The sequence below is a fragment of the Boleophthalmus pectinirostris genome, unplaced genomic scaffold, assembly GCF_026225935.1.
Source record: "Boleophthalmus pectinirostris isolate CB_2022bp ecotype Guang Dong unplaced genomic scaffold, ASM2622593v1 HiC_scaffold_5, whole genome shotgun sequence".
Lineage (NCBI taxonomy): Eukaryota > Metazoa > Chordata > Actinopteri > Gobiiformes > Gobiidae > Boleophthalmus > Boleophthalmus pectinirostris.
Window position 1 is genome coordinate 13,322,944 of NW_026571404.1, and position 21,450 is coordinate 13,344,393.

Consider the following 21,450-nt stretch of genomic DNA (forward strand, 5'->3'; position numbering starts at 1 on the left):
TTTAGCTATCGCACGTCTCCACAGCTTTTGGGGGTGAGGGCAAAGCCATCCAGTTTGCATATACACTATCATTGGCATATCTTGTAAAGAGCGGATTAGAGGCATCGTGTCTGCTGAGCGGCACCGGGCTCTTCTCGGGCCAGTTGGGGTAAGACATGCCTAAAAACGAGAACATATCATTTTTCGGCGCTCAGTGACAGAGAAACAGCGTGCACACAGTAAGGCTTTTCAACTCAACTCTGACGCAAAGAAAGAAACTATAACAGAAAATAAGCAAATAAATAAAGCTTTGGCAGTGTCTTTGTTGTGTTTTGTTCTCATATATATTATTTTTTCAAGCAAATTAGCAAAACATTAACTTGTATGTGAAAAAGGGACCCTGTCGTTGAGGCCCAGGTGTTCATTAGTTTTACAGTATTATTGTTAGTATGAATGCTTCTGAGTAATAGTTAAACCATTTTAGTAAAGCAGTGTTCCCCATAGATTTTCTGGAGATTACAATGGCACAAATTACTTTCTTTGAATCATTTCATTCAATTTGTGGAGTATAAATGTCACCTACTGTCTACATTTATTCTTAACCCCTTAACAACTGAATTTATGCAGATGTATATAAAAAATGTTTTGTGTGTGTTTTGCTTTTAAGTAGATGGTAAATTAAATCAAGATTATGAATTTCACTATAGCAAAAAATAAATAAATACAAATTTGGATATGTTGCAAATTTGCGACAACTAGAAACAAGTGCTTGTCCAAGGTTCCTGCAACTGCTATCTCGGCTTATATCTTGATCCAAATAGTTTGTCGCATATTTTTGAAAGTTAAGGGGCGTTAAGGGGCTATAGCTCTTACTTTTGACCAGTGTAATCTCTTTTGTAAGTGAATGATGATGCAATGAGCAGTTTCATTTTGTTATGCTCTTATATAGTCCAGATTATTTTACACTATGGAAAACAATTTTAGACTACGGAGGGCACCACAGTCTCCTGTATTAATGGGAAACACAGTAAAGCATTTTGTAAGTAAGTACAGTTTATTTATATAGTGCATCACAGATTACAGTGTACTCTGTGAAGTGTATATGTGTGCGTAATATTTTCCTAATATAATAACAGTTGACAGATTGTGTATATAAGAATTGTAGCTTGAGTTGTTGGTGTTACTGGCAACCATAGATATAAACACTGTGCATTGTAAAAGTGTTTGGAAGCAGGAGTGCCTTGCTCAGCTAAAATAAAATGCAAATCATTTCTATTCATGGGTTTCAGCTTCCTGTTAGATGCAATATCGTGAGGAGTTTTTTCCATTCAAAAGAGAGACAGATAATTGTTCATACTTCTGAAACCCATGGATACTTGTGATGCCATTCAGGAGTCGTGCTCAAAAGCCTTACTGTTTTTCTGTTGAGTTTCAAGATTAAAGCTTTTAAGACAGTTTAGACTCAGACCACAGTGAGTGATTGGTTCGACGTGGACCTGTTTCAAATGTTACACAGCATTTCTCCAAAGCAAAAACAAAATGGAGGGATGTGATGGGACTATGTACAAACCAAATGCAGATGAAGTATGAGTACATGTATATTATGTAAGAGCTTTAAATTAAAAGTAAAGGTGCACTGTGTAACTTTTCTGGTGGGGTGTCCAATTGTTACCTGAAATGTTTTATAGTATGGCATTACATTTCTTGTATTTATTCAATTCCAGGTGTTTATATTGCTCAAAAATACCTTAAAATACATTGCTACTATGAGTGTGTTATGTTGCCACTCCACAGATCTGACTATAACTTGCCCCAGCTTGTCTCCATGGTGATAAATGTAATGCTACTCTGTCAAACTTTCCAGGCAAAGCAGAAATATCTACATGGAGACAACAAAGTGGCTTACTCCAGAAAAGTTGCAAAGTGCACCTTTAAGAGATATATTTGATATTTACAGATGTATTTTGGTTGTAATTACATTAGAAGCAGGTCCAAATAAACAAAAACACAAGATCTTTTTTTTTTTTTTCCTCTCATTTGCGGTGAAATGGGAGATATGTCAACAGCAAAAGGCATGCCTATAGACCACAGTCACACCACTACAGAAGCCAATCACAACTTGCCAAAAACAGTGTGTCCTGTGTCTAAATAAATCCTAAAATCGAGTAAATGCGTGGGAGATTCTACCATAGAGCTTGTTTTCAATCCATGTGGAGGGGAGTGAGCGAGGGACAGGGGCGTTATTACAGTCCACAAGAGGAGTGTCTTCTTCGGAGAGCGCATCGTCGTACAGCAGCCCGTCCGCTGGAGTGGAGGCCGCCAAGTCCAAGTAATCCTGAACCAGAGATAAACAGATTAGAGTCAATACAACAGCAGGTGAGACAGAGCACTAATGCCACTGGCTAATGATCTGGACAAATCCACAGAGAAAAGCCATCTGACTTTACTCATTTTTACATATGTATCAAAAAATATGTGTATGTGCCATGTATTCTGCTGCTAAATTTGACAAAACAAAAAACTTATTATAGAATTTTGAGGAAATATTAATCAGAAACGCACTTTATGGTCTGTCTTTTTTTAGTAATGTCATTATAACCAAGGGAAGCAAGTAAGTAAGGATTTCATTGCATAGTTTATACTACATTTTCACAGTGTGTACATAACTAGAATTTAATTGAATCTCTAAATATTTCAAATGGGGTATATATAAAGCATGGACAGCAGAAAGAACATATATTCAGTATCAGTCTATGTGTGTAAAATCCCTAAGTCGTCCAGGTAGATTCCAGGGCAAAAGGAGAAATTCTGTTTGCATTACAAAAACTAAAATGGTATACATGAAATTGACACATTCCATTACATATTTTCCTCCCAAATAACATAAGATAAGGTTTATATCATAAACTGATACTTGGCAAAAGGAGAAATTCAATTTGTCAGCTGGTCAAAAGTTTATTTGGTCGAATGCATTTCGCAGCTCATCCAAGCTGCTTCTTCGGGTCTGGTCAGATGCTGGTGAACACTGTCTATATCTGCCTGAAGGGTGAAGCTAACTACAATGAAACTACTCTGAAACTAACACATATACTTGTTTATAGTTTGCCAATTAAACCAACTAACAGAAACTGTAAACAAGTAAATGTGTTAGTTTCAGAGTAGTTTTGTAACTTTGTTTTTCCAATGTAACAACAGTTGGGAGTTACAGGTTCTTATTTAAACAGGGATTTGGTATTTAATTTATTGTTTCAGAGTTTCATTGTCGTTAGCTCCTCCCTTCAGGCAGATATAAGGAAGTGTTCAGTTTTGTACAGTTGATGAATGGAATTTCTCCTTTTTCTGTGGATTTTACCTGGACGACTGAGGGATTTTACACACATAGACTGATACTGAATATATGTTATTTCTACAGTCCATGCTTTATATGCACCCCATTTGAAATATTCAGAGAATCAGTTAAATTCTAGTTATGTACACACTGTGAAAATATAGTATAAACTATGCAATGAAATTTTTGTAATGCCATCCCTTCTTGTGAGTCCAAGCAAAGATAAAAACAGTAATAGTTTATATCTACGATGACCCAGCACATATCTGATAAGTGGAGAGCCCCTCTTATGCAGTGGATACATTCCCTTGTACTTAAAGGTTTTATTTTTAGCCTGACTTCTGGTATGCTCTGTGATTAGACTTGGCACAGCACAGTTAGTATTCTCCAAACAATAATTATGGCATCTGCAGCAGACACGTGCTGATAGATCAAACAGGGAAGTCCATGTAGCATCTGTCTATGTGTCTTTATGTGATGTTAAATAATAGTGTTACAGCTCATGAACCCAACCATTTAGAGGAGCTTGTTCCATCTTAAGAATTATATTTATTTCTGCTCTCTAAAGCTGTAATTCTTAGATCGTTTAGATTTCACATGCAATGTTATGCAGGAAAATGGGGCAAAGCAAGACAGTACTTTATTCCAAAAGAAAAGAAAATTTGTGCAGGAGATGTCAATAATACCGTGTTTTTGAAAACATTTATTTTAAAACAGACTTATTATGAAAAATTACTTTAATGAGCTTTTAACCACTTTGATGACTTTTTGTAACCACTTTTAAAATGGTATTCACTCATTTACACTGATTCATGCATTTTTGACTAATCAAGTGTTGTCCTGATTTCGAGAGTTGAGTGCTCAGAAAATTCCTGTTTTCACCTACCACTTATCTCCACCCACATCCCTGTACTTAGTTGTGATTATTTAAGTTATTTTAAACCTAAATCTAATATTCAGAAGAGGAAAATCTCCCATAGACTTGCTTTTGAGTCTGTATAATATTAACGTTGTTTTTCTTACTCATTTTGTATGGTCCTCCATGCATTAAATCTAAACCCTAAGTCAGCAGTAACTGTACTGGCCCAGTGTAAATAATGAGGAGTTTATTCATCTACTAATATTCTGGCAGCCAAGGAAACACAATGTAGTTTTGTGTAATGCATGGAGAGATCCTAATTGTAAGTCCCTGGCCTCCTTTCTTCATGAATAAATGATGGGGCTGTTCTGTTGTTTCTGTTGTTTTGCTCATACCCGACTCTTCACCATCATCTTTTCCAGTTCTTTGCTGATGTCGGAGAAGGTCGGCCTCTTGTCTGCTTCCTGTTTCCAGCAGCGGAGCATGAGGCTGTACCTGCAAAAGGAAAAATATCTACTTCAATCTAATCCTCTCCGGAGGTTATAGTTTCCGATTGAATCAGAACACACTGAATGTTGGATATACATTAGTCAAGAATAACACATTCAACTTACTTCCACAAAATTCAAGTGCAAAATTGTAGTTTGATTCAAGAACAGTAAAAAAAAAAAAAATGTAAACAACAAAGGCCATTCATATCAAGATTTTGTCTGGAAAAGTAAAACCTTGAGAAGGGAATCTATGATGAGTATGTTATCAAAAATGAGCACTGCATGTTCACCATATTTTCTCATATTTGTGAATTTAAGATACACAGCACAACTTTTGTGGTAGAGGGTCTGCCAACAAGATGTATTTGCTTTGCCAGGAATATTCCACAGTATGACATCTATCTATATTAAGATCTATATTAAGTGCCACCATGCCAAGATCTGTGGAGAGTGTCACAAAAAACAATGAATGTTTTAGTGTGTATTGTTTTAAATAAAACTATGGAAAGAAAACTTGAATAGAATCTAATTGTAAAATATCCATCCATCCATTTTCTACTGATTATCCGGGGCCAGGTTGCAGGGGCAACAGTCTATGCAGGGACTCCCAGACTTCCTTCACCCAGGACACTTCCTGAAGCTCCTCCGAGGGGACTCCCAAGACGTTCCCAGGCCAGCCGCTCAGGAAGCATCCAGAACAGATGCCTGAGCCACCTGAACTGGCTCCTCTTGACGTCAAGGAGCTCTCTACTCCGAACTCCTCCCATGTGACTGAGCTCCTCTCCCTATCTTTAAGGGAGCGCCCAGCCACTCTGCGAAGGAAACTCATTTCAACTGTTTGTATCTGCAATGTTTTCCTTGCAGTCATTACCCAAAGTTCATGATTACAGGTGAGGGTAGGAATGTAGATTGACCAGTAAATCGAGAGCAGTCAATCTACATACGTAACTGAAAAATATTTTAATGCAATACTGTGGAATATTCCAGGCAATGCAAAAACATTTAATTGTAGACAAGCAGGTGTGCATCAACCCATCTGAAAACTTTATGTAGACTGGGGCACTCTTTTCTGACGACTTGAATCATCATCCCACAAGAGATTCAGTTTTGTGCTTCTAGTGCTTACATCTCCTCTGAGCAGTTCTCTGGTCTCTCCATTCTATATCCCGTCTTCAGGAGGTTAAAGAGGCGTTCAGGGGCGATGCCAGGGTAGGGATTTCCTCCCAGTGTCACAATCTCCCAGAGAAGTACCCCAAAGGACCATCTAAAAGAGATACACACGTTTAAAACACACAAATAAAGGCTAGCTTACACTATTATAAATGCACTGTACTCACACGTCACTTTGTGTGGTGTAAATGTGATCAAATAATGACTCTATGGCCATCCATTTGACAGGTATGCGGCCCTGAAAAACACAAAGGTATTAATTTGAATAAAATGTAATTAAAGTTAATTTGCTGGAATCACTTGGTGTAATTATTGCGCTTGGCGTTAAGATTAGTTTAGAGTTCCATTTTGACCACACCTTTACTCTAACCAGTTACTTTGGCTAATTCAGTTTACCACATGAAAAGGTTTTTCATTTCAGATACAGATACTATGACTTTGAGTATCCAATATTAAATCATACCAGTGTAGGGATTAAAAAGGATTTGTAGGATTTAAATTATTATTATTATTTTTTATTACAAAATTGATCCAATTGTGTTATGTATCCTTCAAGTAACTTCTGAAGAGCTTTGTATGAATTCAAGTTCAGGCATCATGAAACAGCCTAGGCCTAGGCCTATTCAGTCAGTAAAGAATCCAATCAGGATATCGGCTCAACCGATACGTATCTGGATTTTTACCTAATAAAAATGACCAGATTAGATTTGAAGATACCGATCCCAATTGAGAAAGGAACACTGTAACACCCTACAACTTGAAAACACCCAAAATACACGTTGGCCTCCTCACCTTGCTCCTCTTCACGTATGAGTCTTCTTCGTAAACGTCTCTGGACAAACCAAAGTCTGAAATCTTCATCTTTCGACCTTCAGCCACAAGAACGTTTCGAGCTGCGAGGTCCCTGTGAACCAGCTGCAGGACAAAGGTGTTTTATTAAAGAGTTTTCAGGATTTGTGCTGTTTAAACAAGTCTGAGCTGCTTTATAATAGCTGTTAATAATATCAGTTGATCAGTTAAAGGCAATTGCAAAGAGGAAGAAAATGACAAAATTCACAATTGTGCAGAACTAATAAACTAATAAACATACCTGCACATCATTTATAGTTTCAGTTTTTGCTCTATTGACTGCAGTAATATGTGAAATAGTGTTATGTAAAGTGTCTTTGTGTGTCCTGCAAGCGCTATATAAATAAAATGTATTATTATTATTTATTATTATTTAGTTTTATAGCAAAAAGATAAGTGGTGTGTTTGAAGTTGTTATTGTGTTAATTAATTTACAGAGTGTATGTAATTCAGTTAGAATGAGTGAATGTATGTTGCTCATGGTGCCTCAAAAATTCAAGTGTTTTCAAGAATAATTTTAATATCTCCCATGGTTGAAAACATAATGGATATTATTTTTAATATTCATCTTATATTCATTTTGAAATCTTGACTTGATCATGTGTTGTATCTATATGATCACTATTCTGTTGAAATGAAATTGTTGGGAAACTGAGCTCATATATGTAAATAAACTGGACTTTCTTGTGAATTAATTAATTAATCTCATTCTGATATACCTTCATTTCGGCGAGGTACTGCATGCCTCTTGAGATCTGCCAGGCGAAGGATATCAGGTCCCCCATAGTCAGAGCTCGGTCGTCTGGGTTTTCTAAATAACTGGAGTTTCGGTTGGCGTCACGTCCCATGTAACTGGGTCCAACTTTCCGACTCTCTCTGAGGAAGTTTCGCAGTGATCCAAATTTGGCATATTCCACAATCAGGTACAAAGGTCCTATTGAGGGAAAATAACTGTTTAGCTTATATATTCAGTCACCATGTTTTATAATCAGAGCTGGGAATGGTACCAAAACTATTACTCATACTCATCTTACAAGTAGAACAGTAGCGTTTTAAAAGGAAGTAAAAATTAGGCTGAGTAAAAGGTTTTCTAAATAAAACTATACAAGAATAAAGATTATTTTTGGTCACATTTAATAAGCATTAAATCTAATACATGTCTCAAGTATTTTCAATTGTGCCATGCCTGTTTACATTTATGTTTACATTTGTTTACATTCGTCTTTAATGATTGTGATGGAAATTCATATTGTGGAAAGACTTCTCCCAATTTGTCTTTGTGTAAATTAATGTGATTTCTACCCGAGACCCAGACCAGTCATTAATATGTGTAAATGCTCAGCAGACACAACTGTCTCCACCCACAGGAAACCGTGTATTGTCTTAGCTGTCCTCAACTGGATGTTAACTTAGCTCCAGCCTCTGAAACGTCACTCTACTTTGATATGTATGTAACTTGTATTTCTGTATAAATACTCAGAGCTCAGATGCTCTGGGGCAGAGACTAGGAGAAGAGATTCTGGGTCAAGTGGAGTAGAGACATACTGCTGGTTAAGAGGGGCTGTTGGTGTCGGGCCGGGGCAGGCCTAGGTCCTGTCCATATCTGCTGTAACAAGAATAAACCTTGGTCTATATTCCAAAAACCCATAGGGTTTCGTAAATGGATTAATTATGTTTTTCTTCAAGATCTACATATTTTTCTCTACAACATGGTTTTAAGGCAGGATCTAAATAATATATGTTGTATGTAAGTGAGTGAGTGTTGGTGGTGGTCAGAGGGGTTGTCTGACTAGAGTTTGATATCACAGAGTATGGAGGGAATATATAATGCAATGCATTTTGACAGGTGCAGTATAAATCTGGTGCATTACATTGCAAGCACATAGCACATAATAAAATTTACATTTAGTTTTGTCAATATAGTGTTTCCATCTCTGCTTATGTAAGCAGATAATAATTCCAGTCAAACACTCTGAAGCCAATGTATGGCTTTCATATGACCTCACAACATTTGATAGGCTTATAATATTTAATTAAATTAATTTAACTAAAACATAATTACAGTTAGAGGAGTTTTTTTTTGTATTTTGTCCATGTTGTACTAGTATTTCATCTCAGCTTATACCACCTCTGCTTGTGAAGAAATTGCCTCACCGTCTTGGCTGCAGGCTCCGAACATTTTGATGACGTGAGGGTGATTGACCTGCTTCAGTAAAGTGAACTCCGACAGCAGGTCCCGTAACTCACTGTGAGAGGCGTTTTCTATTAGACAAAGAGACACAGGGTTAAACTGATGAAGACATTCGTCTTTTTGGACATTTATGGATCATATTTCAGATTTGCCGCTCTCTCTGCCTTATGGTTGAAAGACGAAATGCAAAATGTCACAATTAGCAAATTGTAAAGCTTGTAATTATTCAGTAAAATGATGCAGAGAATAAAATGTCCTATTTTCATGCAGTCCACGTGTAAAAGCTGCTACAAATATAAAATGCATTCTTGTAATTAATCAGTTCATGTTTCAGTGTTCCCAGAATTGTTTATGCTCCTGGCAGTGTTTTAACATGCTCTGATAACTAAATATTGATTAACTATAGGTGGCATTGGCAAAAACAATATATTTGTAACACCCCAATTACTATATTCAGAAAATATTATGACAATCGATCTGAAATGTGATAAAATGTATTTGTAAATGTTATGGCTGATATTCAAGATTCAAGATTCATGTATGGACAAGAAAATTAACCACAAAATTGCAGAAATATCACTTTCAAACTTAAGCTAAAGATTAGTATTACACTGCCACACTGTGTTTTTGTCCTTTCAATTTACAGTCAGCTAATTTGGTAATACTTTTAAATATATATATTTTTTATTATGGCTGCTATGTTCAAAACAGCAGTTGCAATATTGTAAATTTTTCTGATTATACACCCCATTCTGTAATCTGGAAAAAAGTATTAAAAATCTGTTGCAAAACTAGTCTCCAAAAATTGTCTGTCTCACCTTTGAGCATTTTCACAGCCACAGTTGTGTATCCGGCTTTTCCTTTCAGCCTGAATGCCGTTGCCTTGACAACCTTCCCAAACTCTCCCTCTCCCAGAGTCTTCCCCAGCACAAGGTTTTTACGTGGAAACTCCCACTTCGGATCCTCCTGGAAAACACATGTTACCAGTTAGAATTACTACAGCCTAGAACGCTACAACTTCCAACTCAGGTATACAGCAAAAAACTGCATTAGATGACATAGATAAAATTCTGAGACACTGTATTTCATGAGTTTCAGAAATGTTATTATAAAAAAACAAAAAAAAAAGCATCTTAATTAAAAAATATTTCTAACAATTGTACAAGATTATCATTTTTTCAAATTCTGCCTTTGACACGTTTAAATGTAACTGGCTTTCAGTATTATTTTCTAAGAATAAAACAATACAGACTACCTTAAACTGCACCTGATACCTTCTTATTGAGGAGAGAGAGAGAACTGCCCTGCTACTACGCTGCTATTTTAGGTTATAATAAAAAACAACCACTCACAGGTATTTTGAAGGTATCAGTTTCGATGGACTCCTGGGAGCCTCTGCGGACATTGTTAGCGGGGAAGCTGATGGGATAGGCCTGGGCTGGTCTCCTGAAGGTCATCTCTGCAGAGGCGATGGGCGGTTTGGGAGAGTTCTTGTGGTATCGGTGGATGAAGTAAGAGGAGAGGAGGATGGACACGATGAAGGAGAGGAGCAGAGCAGTCGCGATGATGGTTTTACACATGTCGTCACATATTGCCACTGGAGCAAAACAAAAAATACAGTTATTACAATTAGGAAGAGTCTGTTGATAATTTTACAGATTTACTGGGAGTATATGAATGCACCCAGGCAACTATGTAGATGTCATTAACAACAAGAACATTTTCAAGATACTAAATGTTGGAGGGGATGGAGAGTCTGCCACCTGTTTGTCTCCATGGTGTTTTTGCTTTGCCTGGAATAATGTTCAACAGTAAAGCATTTAACTTTGCAATTCCCATGAAGATATGACAGTGCCAGGGCCAAGTTACAGGTCAGATCTGTGGAGTAGTGACTAGTGTTACAGGGCCTGTTTACACAAGAATGCTTGCAGGTAAAAACGTTAAAATATTTTATTGGACATGCCTTTCGTTTAGACAGTGACAGAGTTTTTGGGGCTTATAAACGCAAAACTCTGAAACCACCCTCCAGAGCGGAAAAGTTGAATAAGCTCTGCCGTAATGTTTCCGTCTACACTGCCCAAGACGCAAAACTCTGGTCAGATCTGCTCACGTCGCATACGTGTTTACGTCACATACATCATCACCTAACATCACCACCTAGCCGCCTGGCATGCATACCTGATCGAATTCCACACACTTTTGCGTCACTGTACGCACACAGATTTCCTCCCAAAAACGCTCGTTTAAATGCGGAATAAAAAGTGAAGACGCGACGCCTCTTTTGTCTTCTGTTCAGACCGTCATCATATAAACATAGTCATAGTATTTGAGAATGGTCTTGGTCTCGATACCGGCCTCGAGACGTTTTTGAAATGTGCTCGAACTCGAGCACATTTGGACTCGGTCTTGTCTCAGTCTTGAAGGCATTTGGACTTGGCCTTGCCTGGAACTCAAGGCCTGACACTCGATGAGTGGGATCATATTTTGTTTCGGCTGCTGCAATAAACTTGTACCAGTGTGCAGGAGCATGCGGGGCTTCTCACTGCAGACTGTGCGCTCATTTGGGGCCTGCGGACAAAAAAAAAAATAAAAGACTACCCACTTCCTTCACTTTGAAGCAGTTTTCTGTTAAGTGCCAATATAAGTTCTCTTAAAGAAGGGGTTCTCAAACAGTGGGAGAGGGTCCAAAAAAGGGCAGAGAGTGTTTCAGTGCAGTACAGTTTGCTTGGCTTATTTAAGCTTAAATTAACATTAATCAGATAAAATGGAGATAGATAAAACATTGATACATACAGTATGTACCAAAATAACTGTAAAACACAAATAAATGTAGAAAATGACAAAGATGGTCTCAAACTAGTCTTGATGGGCCGTGGTCTCGGTCTTGTCTCGGTCTCGACCTTTAAATATCTCAATCTTGTCTCAGTCTCAACCCTCAGAGACCTTGGTCTCGGTCTCGGGACCCTGTGGTCTCGGACTGGTCTTGGTCTCAATTAGTGTGGTCTTGACTACAACACCAGTAGCGACCTTGCTTACAGTATGCTTAAAAAAGCGTCTTTGAAGTCAATATTTCAGGTGAGGTGAGACTTTATGACAAAAAACAAAACAAACATATTATCCTTTTGGTTGTTATAATTTCTGGTAATGTAATGTATAATATTTGAAACTGAGTTTATGATGCATATTCTACTCAATTCAGTTTATCTTTAATAAGAGTAAGAATATTTTCTTTTAATGGCAACTCACTCCAAACAACAATTCAGTGGTTTTGTACTGACCCTCATCATCCTCTTTCTCACAGAAGCACCTCTCTGTGAGGCAGTAGCAGGTCCCGTACCCCGCCTGGATCCCATCACGAATCCCACGCTCATGTCCGCCCACCACTGGACCCTCTGTACCGCCAGACAAACAGGTTACATCATAGTCACATCAGATTTATCCAAACTACACAGCTCTAAATGTTCCTCACTTGTGCAGTCTTGGGGGCAGATGGAGGGGTCTTTGCTTTCGACAGCGTCACAGAAACTATCGGGGCATGTTCGCAGGTCTGGAGAGCAGGTGGAGTACGATTCTGAAATCCCTGCGATAAAAAAGATAAATAATATTATTACACAATTTCTAACAATAACCATTTGTCTATTAGGATTAAGCAAACAAGTAAAAGCAACTCAGCACTGAAGCATTGAAAAAGCACAACTGTTGCCAGCAGAGGACGTGAGGACTCCAGCTCTAGGCGTACAGAGCTGTCTAAATGAGGCAATAACTATTAAAAATGCAGAATGGGTCAATTAGCAACTGTAGCAACTGTAAAAACATTGGATCTTAGTAAGTGTAACTGTTAGGATTGCTTAGTAAGTAGTAGTGAGTTAGCTGGGTCTGGAAGGCAACTCCAGATATGTTTTGATGAGGAAAAAGATCATATTATAATAAAAAAAAGTCAAGAACACTGAGGCTGGAGTAAAGACAGTACCTCTCTCTTTGCCCTGTCTCCATTGGCACCTCCCGTTGGTTGCTCCTAACCCTCTCACTGATTCACACTCTCCACGACGCTTGTTTCCGGCGCAAGACGAGAACTCCTGAGTCTCCTGAAGAGATTTACTGGCTGTGGATGAAAAACAAACGAGAAATTGGTAACTACTGTACTGACAAATACAGATATTTATTTAAACTTTTGGTAGATATATACGATCTGATAGATGTAATTAATGTGATTTGGTGGATGTTAAAAGGGCACATTCTACATCCATAGAGTTTTCCAGGGGTTTACTGACAAAAAACATCACCACTAATAATGCATTTGTGTATCACATTCATATAAGCAACCTGAAATAAGTGCCTTGCCCAAGGACACAACAACAGCATGGTTAAATCTGGAATCAAACCTTTCCAACCTTACACTAGTAAAAGTCATATGTAAGTTCAAACTACTTGAATTTATATTATCTTGATTTCAGCAGACTTGAAAATAGACTTAGACTTAAAAAGTAAATAATAAATAGACTTAAGAGTTAAAAGTTAAAAGTAAAAAACTTAAACTTAAATCTTAAAAGTAAAAACTTAAAAGTAAATGGTAAATAGTAAACAGACTTTAAAAATCTACCAATGGAGTAGCATATTTTTTTCTTAATTCAAGCAGAATAATACATTTTTAATAATAATAATAATAATTTTAATAATAAGACATACTGTTTGTAATATTAATAATTTCATCTGTCAAGTAAATATTTAGCAATCTAATAATGTAGTATTTTCCTGTTTTATATATCGGTATTATAAAATGTTGAGACACTCACCATCTCCTTCCAGTGTGATGAGGATCTGCGTGCTGGCCTCCTCCTGAGTGTGCTCCTCTTGTGCGATCACAGTGTAGAGCAGCTCGCGACACTCGGGACGTCCCAGGGGGTCTGTGTCATTAACAAACAGTAGCCCCCAGCGCTCCTCCTCGCCCTGGGCCACACTCACCGCACTGTAGCAGGACAGAAGGCTCGAGGACAGGTTACGATCAGGGACCTCCAAACGATACGAGACTCCGAAACCGTCAAACTCAGGGCAGTTATCCACGCACACTCTGCCAACCTGGAAACAGAGCAATTACATAATTAGTGAATCTGACAAGCTGAAGGGTATGTATTTGATTTAGATCTGTCTATAGCAGGGGTTTTCAAATTGGGTGAATGTGAGCCTCCCCTTAGAGTAGGTAAAGACAGCCAATCCCATCCGCCTGCATTACCCGACACAGGCAAGTAAATGCATCTTTTGTGTTCCTGCAATGATGAGTTTCAGTAACAACTGATAATATATTTTTTTAAAATATTGTATTTTCATATATTTTTAAAAGTGCAGTCATAAACGATTTTTGCAACGGCAAATAATTTCCAATTTCATGCAGGCCTAATTGAAGTGACTTTTAACATCACTGAATATCAGTAGGTCACCAGGTCTAAACCAAGACTAAACCAGAACTAAACCAGGTCTAAAAGAGGTCTAAACCAGAACTAAATCAGGACTAATCTTGGACTTGAGAGAGAGAGGGAGAACCCCTGAGTCCACAGAGCAGGGTGTCCACAAAGCATGATGGGGCGAGGGCTGCGCTTAGCTCCATAGGGCACAGAGCTCTGCACTGATCGTTTCGTCCACGATCACCCGGCGGTCGATGCGGGCGCACCTCTGGGCCAGACCTGACACTTAGTCCTGATTCAGTTCTGGTTTAGTCCTGATTTAGTCCTGTTTTAGTCCTAGTTCAGTCCTGGTTTAGTCCTGCTGGTTCAGTCCAGGGATCAGTCTTGGTTTAGTCCGCGTGTGTCGCACCTCCCTAGTGGCTCTTTGGCCTCACCTATTGAAAATCGCTGGTCTATAGGTTGTTGAGTGATGCAAAATTAGGACAGTTTCCATAGTACTTAATACAGAAATTATTCATCGGTGCACTATGTAATCTTCCGGTGGAGGTCGGCCACTTGTTACTTTCTATTAAGATGTTGTTTTTTGTTGTTGTTCTGGAAAGTTTTTTTTTTTTTTGCTCAAAAATAATTTAAAAAACCTGCATTATTACTGTGTTCTTGGCATCCTCTCCATGGACCTGCCCTGAAAATTTGACTCATGGTGCCACCCACCTCTTTCCATGAAAATTTAATGCCAAAGTTTAATGCCATACTGTGGAACATTCTACGCAACATCAATGGAGACAATAATTCTACTGATTCTTCTCAACAGTGATGACAGTGCATATCTATAATTTTCTACATGGCTTAAAAATGTATGTATGTTAATTTTCATATTTTTCATTCATTCTCATTTTTCCAGTCATCCTCACCTGTGCATAGACTGATGCTCTTCGTGACACTGTGAACACCTGTGTGACGTTGGGGAACAGGATCTGCACAGGTAAAATGGTGACGTTGAAGTGAAGCAGGACGGTCCCTCTGAGACCTGGGTACGTTGTGTCATTCACCAAATAATGTAACTGCACCGAGCGGTTCTCATTCACAAACAGACTCCTCTTCAGCACCAGCTCTGTCACACAAAATAAGATTATACACAAACTTTAGTAAATTATGTTTCACACTTTGAGGGATGTTTAAAGTTAGATATTATATAACATTTTCTTTTACACACAACCATTACCTAACTATGGTAAAGCAACATTTGTGTTCTGGAGGTGGAACATCCCCTGCTTGATTCACTTAATTTGGAACATCCACCGTGGATATGTTTTATGCCAGACTTGGATATTGTGCAAGCTCCCAGTCCACATTCTGCCCTTTGGTTGACTCTGACTGGCCCGTTTAAGCTCATTTGGAATGACAAAATAAACATATTTTATGATTTTGCCTCATGAATGGATTAAAGCTGCATTGCTTTTATTTTAGAGGTGTTTTTTATATGACATTTTTTATAAAGCAACCTCACTTTTTCCATTGATTAGTCTTACCAGCTCATCAAAACAATGCTATTTACTGCCTTTTTTTTAAAAAGAAATCCAATTAATATTATGCAGAATTAAACAATTTGGCCCGGCCCCCCACAATATTTTCTGTTTCTCATGTGGCCCCATGGAATAAATACCTGCCCATCCCTGCTCTGTATCATACTGTCTAGTATTATAGCCAAAGAAACAACATTTCCAAGCAGAGGGAGGCTGAGGTTAGTCACACAGAGCCTCAGACAGAGCAGTGCCCTTAGTTACCATCACACCTCCAGGGAATGTTGATGCTATCAGCTGCAAAGTATCAATACTGTTGTTTTAAACCAGCAGACATGCATGTCACAGCTGTTACCTTTAATCTTCACAGTTATTATTTGATTATTTTTGTGGACTTACGGTAATCATGAACCGTTTCCCTGATTCCTCCCAGAGCATTTTTCTTTTCCCTGAACGTTCCCTTCAGGTCAAATGTTTCTTTCATCCAGGGATCACTGTTGAGCGACGTCCAAACATATTTGTTCTGTCTCTGGTCTGGGTAGATGGGCGTCAGGTCTCTGTCATACACATACAAGGTCCCAAAAGAACCTCCCTGGAAAAAAAATACAAGCAGAAAAGTATCAAGGTAAGTATAAAGTTACATTTTCCATTTTGTAGCGTCTATATATAGCCTTTAATACTTTAATTCAATTTATTTTCATATAGCCCATTATCACAATAGCAATCTCTTCACATAGCATTGCAAAACTGTAAATTTGCCCAAAAGAAAATAGTTGAAATGAAACAATAAAGCATCAATTAATTTTCTAGTCATCTGTATTCACGTACTCAAATGAAGAGGATTTGACCAGCCCCGGAAATTAGACTGCGCAGCTACAATTAAGTTTGGTAGACATAAAATGATCTAGGTACTTTACTTAAAACTATAAATAAAATAATCTATCATTATTTATTGTTTATTCAGTGCTGGAATGGAGCTGCAGGGAAATAGGTTGAATAAACTTAATGATGATCAAAAAGTTTTGCCCTTGTTTAGACCTGGTTCAGTCCTGGTTAATTCCAAGTTCAGATAAGATAGTGTAGACTTTTTTTTTTAAGTTAAATTGCTTATGGAGTTCACTAATTGCTAAGAACAATTCCTAAGATGGCATTAAAAGAATAATCATACCATGACAAAATAATAAAAGATTTTACAGCGACTTCATTTGTGTCCTGGTTTCTCACCTTAGTTCTGTTGTAGCTGATGGTGATCTCTGCTGTGTCTGTTCCGTTGATGAAGGGGGCATTATCGTCTTCATCGTTGACGAAGACTTCGAGAGGGGTCTCCAGTTTAGTGATGACTGAGTCGGTCCTGATGGTGCAGAGGAGCAGCAGTCGATACCGCTCATTCTCCTCGCGGTCCAGCGGCGCCGTCACAACCAGCTCCCAGGTCGAGTCATTCACAGCAAAAGGAGCAGGAAACTCTAAACAACAGATGAAGATTTAGATCAGGGTTTGGGCTATACACTTTATACAACAATATAAAACTCTTCTACTAAGGTTTTGTCAACACAGTTCACCATTAGACTCATGTAAACGTGTTTTTAAATGATCAGAATCAGAATTTTTGTACCAGAAATCAACATGGATCTCATTCATTCTCCATGGAAATAGATATTTTTTTTTGCCATACTGTGGAAAATTACAGCTAAAGGAACAACATTTCCATGGACAAAGGTAGAAGCCCTCCTCCAGAGTGAAGTGTCTGTCGAAGTGCAAGCCCACTCACAGTAAGTGCAATAAAAGCACCCAACATTTTAAAAAAGCTCAAATGCTATTGTTATGCCTACTGTTTGGATAAAAAGTTCAACAGTGGGGCTTTAATAGAAAGTGACAACAACAGTGATGATATGAAGTTATCCATAGCTCTCACCTGACTCCACATTGTAGGTGATGGTGTAGTTGGGGCACACCCCGGCTCTGCTCAGCCTCCTGAGCTGCCTCACAGCACCGGGATACCTGTTCTCCATGATGTGAGGGATAGAGGCGTCTCTGTGAGGAAAGCACAACTCTTTAAAGTCCGTCTGTCCACACTGAGGTACAGAGGCATTCACAAAATCCAGAACGATCCGAGCGGTTTTCTTGTTTCCACACTGAGTTCGACTGGAGCTAGAGGGCAGCACCATCGTCCTCAAGACCAGCTTCTGTACTGACCAAAGCTTCTGATCTGTGGAGAGAGGGAAAGAATTAATTAAGGTAATAAGAGCTGTGTATGGTGTACACTGACAGGGGCAGAAGTATTTCTTTGTAGGTCAGATGGTGTTTTCATCAAAATAATCCAAAAGTAATTCTGAAATCTATGGATAAGAGGATTGGCAGAGCTTTATAATTGGTCTGATTCAGGCAAATGGGAACACATCTGTTTTTTGAACTTTCATAGGCTCATTACTGTGTAGACTCTGCACACCTGACTGGGCAACAGATGCGTTGGAGGAGAGGCACTTAGCTGTTTTAAAAAAAAAACTCCAACACACTGTCTCACTCTTGATTTTTCTTTTATTAGTTTTATTAAGTTCATTTCGGTGTCTCAGACCTTCCTCAGGTAACTTTCATAGGAAAATTTGTCAAAACTATCAAATAGAAGTGATTTTACAAAATTGCACAGTGAGTTCCAAATATTTCCTTGTTATTTTCATATACAATTTGAAAATACATTTGTTGGTTGCAATTTACTTGACTTAATAACAATTTTGAAGTGAGCAGCAAAGACATTCATTCATTTGTCAAAAAGGAATGGGAGACATAACTTGATACCCCACACTTTAAATGTCTTTTAAAGAGTTGTTGTGACAAATAAAAAATTTAAAGGTGCACTGGATAACTCTGCTGGGTCATCTCCTTGCTTCACAGTATGGCATTAAACTTATTTATGTAGCTTTTTTCTATGAGAGGTGTTTTTATTGAACAAAAATACCTTGAAAAACATTCTCCAGATCTGACCTGAAACTTGGTCTGGTGGCATCAACTGCTAGTCTCATCGGAAATAGATAGATTTAATGCCATACTGAAAACAAAAACTGATAACAAAAAAAAACAAACAACAACTATAAACTGATAACACATTCAGAATATACAGTACTAGACTAGATGGTAGGGCTAGTCTTAAAAATTGACAAACTATTGAAATATGATCTGACAAGAATCGCACACAGTACATGTTTTTACAAATCGAACTATATTTGTATGCAGAATAAGACAAGATATTTTGTTGTTCGTGGAGGAAATTAGGGTACTGTAAAAACTGTAGTCTTTTGCGATTTCAGTTTGATTGCAGTGAATCTTGCCGCCCTCCTACATGAGTTTCTCTGTCAATATAAAAGCCAAACTATTTGCCCCACATATCTTGTATAATGAACTCGATGACCCACTTTAAGTGTTGCGTTTAAGGAGCCCAGCCAAAACAATCAGAAGAAGCCTTTCATCCTAAAGTACTTTTCCTGATGACTCTGCAGTTTTTACAGAATTTAATCACATTATCATCCAAAGTATAGACCTATAGCCAAGAATACAGCATAAATGTCATGACTAGATTTACTCCCATGTTAGCAACAAGCAAAAAGCATGCTACAAGACCTTAATAATATACTATGGACGTATATACACTAAAATTAAGGCTATGCAAGCTTCTTTAAAATGTGGATGTATTAAATATCTATCCATAGTTTTATTGCAGACAGTAAATTGCAATTGGCACAGTGCACTTAGTAGAAATCACGACTGCTGACTCAGGTCTACACTGTGGTTAGAAAGGGAAGCCAAAATAAAAAAAATAAACAAGAGGAGCAGAAATTTGGAAATTCAGACCAAGAAAGATACCATTACACATTAAAGAGGATGGACTTGACATTTTAAAACTTTCTCTTAAATGGTTCTCCTCAAAAACGTTCCATAAGAAGACCACCTAAGATGATTCATTCAAAATTATATCATTAAATTGAAGGATTGATTACTTTTTAAATGTTACATTGGCCTACATTAGTTACATTGGAGTTATATGGCCTTTTATAACATCCAAAGTGCTTTACATTGCATTTTTTCTTCACTGTAGCCACAGCTGGCCGGGGCAGTTTAACAGAGGCAATGCTACCAGTCTGCTCCATCGGTCCTTCTGACCAACATCAATCCCGTTTTCACACACCCCTGCTTTAGGCAATGTGGGTGAATTGCCTTGCCTAAGAACACAGTTTCCAGTCTAGTTTAGTTTCCAATAGAGCAGGGATCTCCAATCTTTTTTATTTTTTACTTTTACAAAACCAAAATGTCAGAGAGCTACTAATTTCAGCGCTTGCTACAAATTAAATAACTATAAGAGCCACAGCAGAACTTAAATGTGGAATAGTTAGACACCTACAAAACATAAAATATTATCCATTTATTAGCGCACATCTGTAGGAATAAAAATGCTACATTTACAGTGGCAATTAATCATATTTTAGTTATCCAGCAGCAGCACAATACATATAATTCAGAAATCCCTTGTGAACTACTTTGAAGGGGTTGAGAGCTACTGGTAGCTTTTGAGATATTGGTTGGAAACCCCTAGTCTGATTCATCAGACGGTTTCACTTTGTGGAATCCATCTGACCTCGCAGCATTAGGATTTGTTCATTCGACAGTAGGCAGGAACTTCAGTCATTTAACCAATCACTGCTATTTGGTCCTGATGTATATGTAATGTGCCAAATCCTGTAGGAAGAAGGGCAAAAACATCTTTCTCCTTGATAAAATTCAACAAACATTGTCTTTGTTTGAGCTTTAAATCCTCGATCTCGGAAATCGTTGCCAACACAGAATGTATGTCTTCGTCTACATCCATCTCGACCACTTTGTTTACTGTTGCTGTACCACAAACGGGACCCAGACAGGAGCTTGAGTTTGATGTCATGACTTCACAGCTCTTCACTGATGTGCCGAAGCGCTGTCTACAACTTCCAGGGTTCTTGCAAACCGTCTAGTTTATTCTGATTCCTGACCTAGTCACTGGAGAGAAATGAAATTGAGTGGAGGCACTAGGTGGTGCCAGCCTGGCTAACAGACCCCTGCCCTAGAGCTGCTGCTGCCCCATTGTGCTTCCTTGGATTCCTAGTGGTCTCCCATACAACACTAACCAGACACAACCCTGCTATCCCTTCAGAATCAGATAAGATCAGGCATCTCATCTGGTATGGCTGCATGAAGTACATGATTTGGTCCAATAAAAGCATAATTGACAAATATATGTATTATTGATCCTTACTGAGCAGTGCAAAGTCGCTCTCCTCCAGCGTCTTGTTGAGGGACAGGACCCCGGTGTGGAGGTCCATGGTGAACCAGGAGCTGTAGACTTTAGGAGTGCCGGTCCAGCACAGGTAAAAGTGCGGCCGCTCTGTGTCACTGTCCAGGAGAGAGTGGAGCTGGAGGAGGGGGGTCCCGGCAGGCTGCCCCACGTACACCGTCTCTGTGTACTCAGTCTGAGGGAAGTACAGGCAAAAGGCTCCTAAAGAGACCATAAGAAAAGGAGTCAATATTTTAAAGTACTTAAATACATGTTGATGAATGTTGAAATCAAGTAAGAGAAGATATGGGGAACCAAACATACAAAAAAATTCCAAAGGATTAAGGAGAATTTTACTACCCCTGTAGTGA

The 21,450-nt window shown here is 38.3% G+C and overlaps 1 protein-coding gene across 1 annotated transcript in view; it reads right to left on the reverse strand.

The window, feature by feature from the left end:
• The window catches only part of ret (ret proto-oncogene receptor tyrosine kinase), a 54,358-nt gene continuing 32,908 nt past the window's right edge, over window positions 1-21,450 (reverse strand). Inside the window, exons 2-20 of the mRNA XM_020927216.2 lie at window positions 21,062-21,301; window positions 17,699-17,992; window positions 17,011-17,249; window positions 16,186-16,378; window positions 15,178-15,377; window positions 13,661-13,943; window positions 12,838-12,969; window positions 12,337-12,447; window positions 12,146-12,259; window positions 10,220-10,464; window positions 9,686-9,833; window positions 8,831-8,938; window positions 7,396-7,610; window positions 6,620-6,742; window positions 5,995-6,065; window positions 5,784-5,921; window positions 4,562-4,661; window positions 2,167-2,314; window positions 1-159 (exon numbers count right to left, since the gene is read on the reverse strand). Coding sequence (XP_020782875.1) covers window positions 2-159; window positions 2,167-2,314; window positions 4,562-4,661; window positions 5,784-5,921; window positions 5,995-6,065; window positions 6,620-6,742; window positions 7,396-7,610; window positions 8,831-8,938; window positions 9,686-9,833; window positions 10,220-10,464; window positions 12,146-12,259; window positions 12,337-12,447; window positions 12,838-12,969; window positions 13,661-13,943; window positions 15,178-15,377; window positions 16,186-16,378; window positions 17,011-17,249; window positions 17,699-17,992; window positions 21,062-21,301 — 3,260 coding nt within the window. The 3' untranslated portion in view covers window position 1. The remainder of the gene's footprint in view (window positions 160-2,166; window positions 2,315-4,561; window positions 4,662-5,783; window positions 5,922-5,994; window positions 6,066-6,619; window positions 6,743-7,395; window positions 7,611-8,830; window positions 8,939-9,685; window positions 9,834-10,219; window positions 10,465-12,145; window positions 12,260-12,336; window positions 12,448-12,837; window positions 12,970-13,660; window positions 13,944-15,177; window positions 15,378-16,185; window positions 16,379-17,010; window positions 17,250-17,698; window positions 17,993-21,061; window positions 21,302-21,450) is intronic.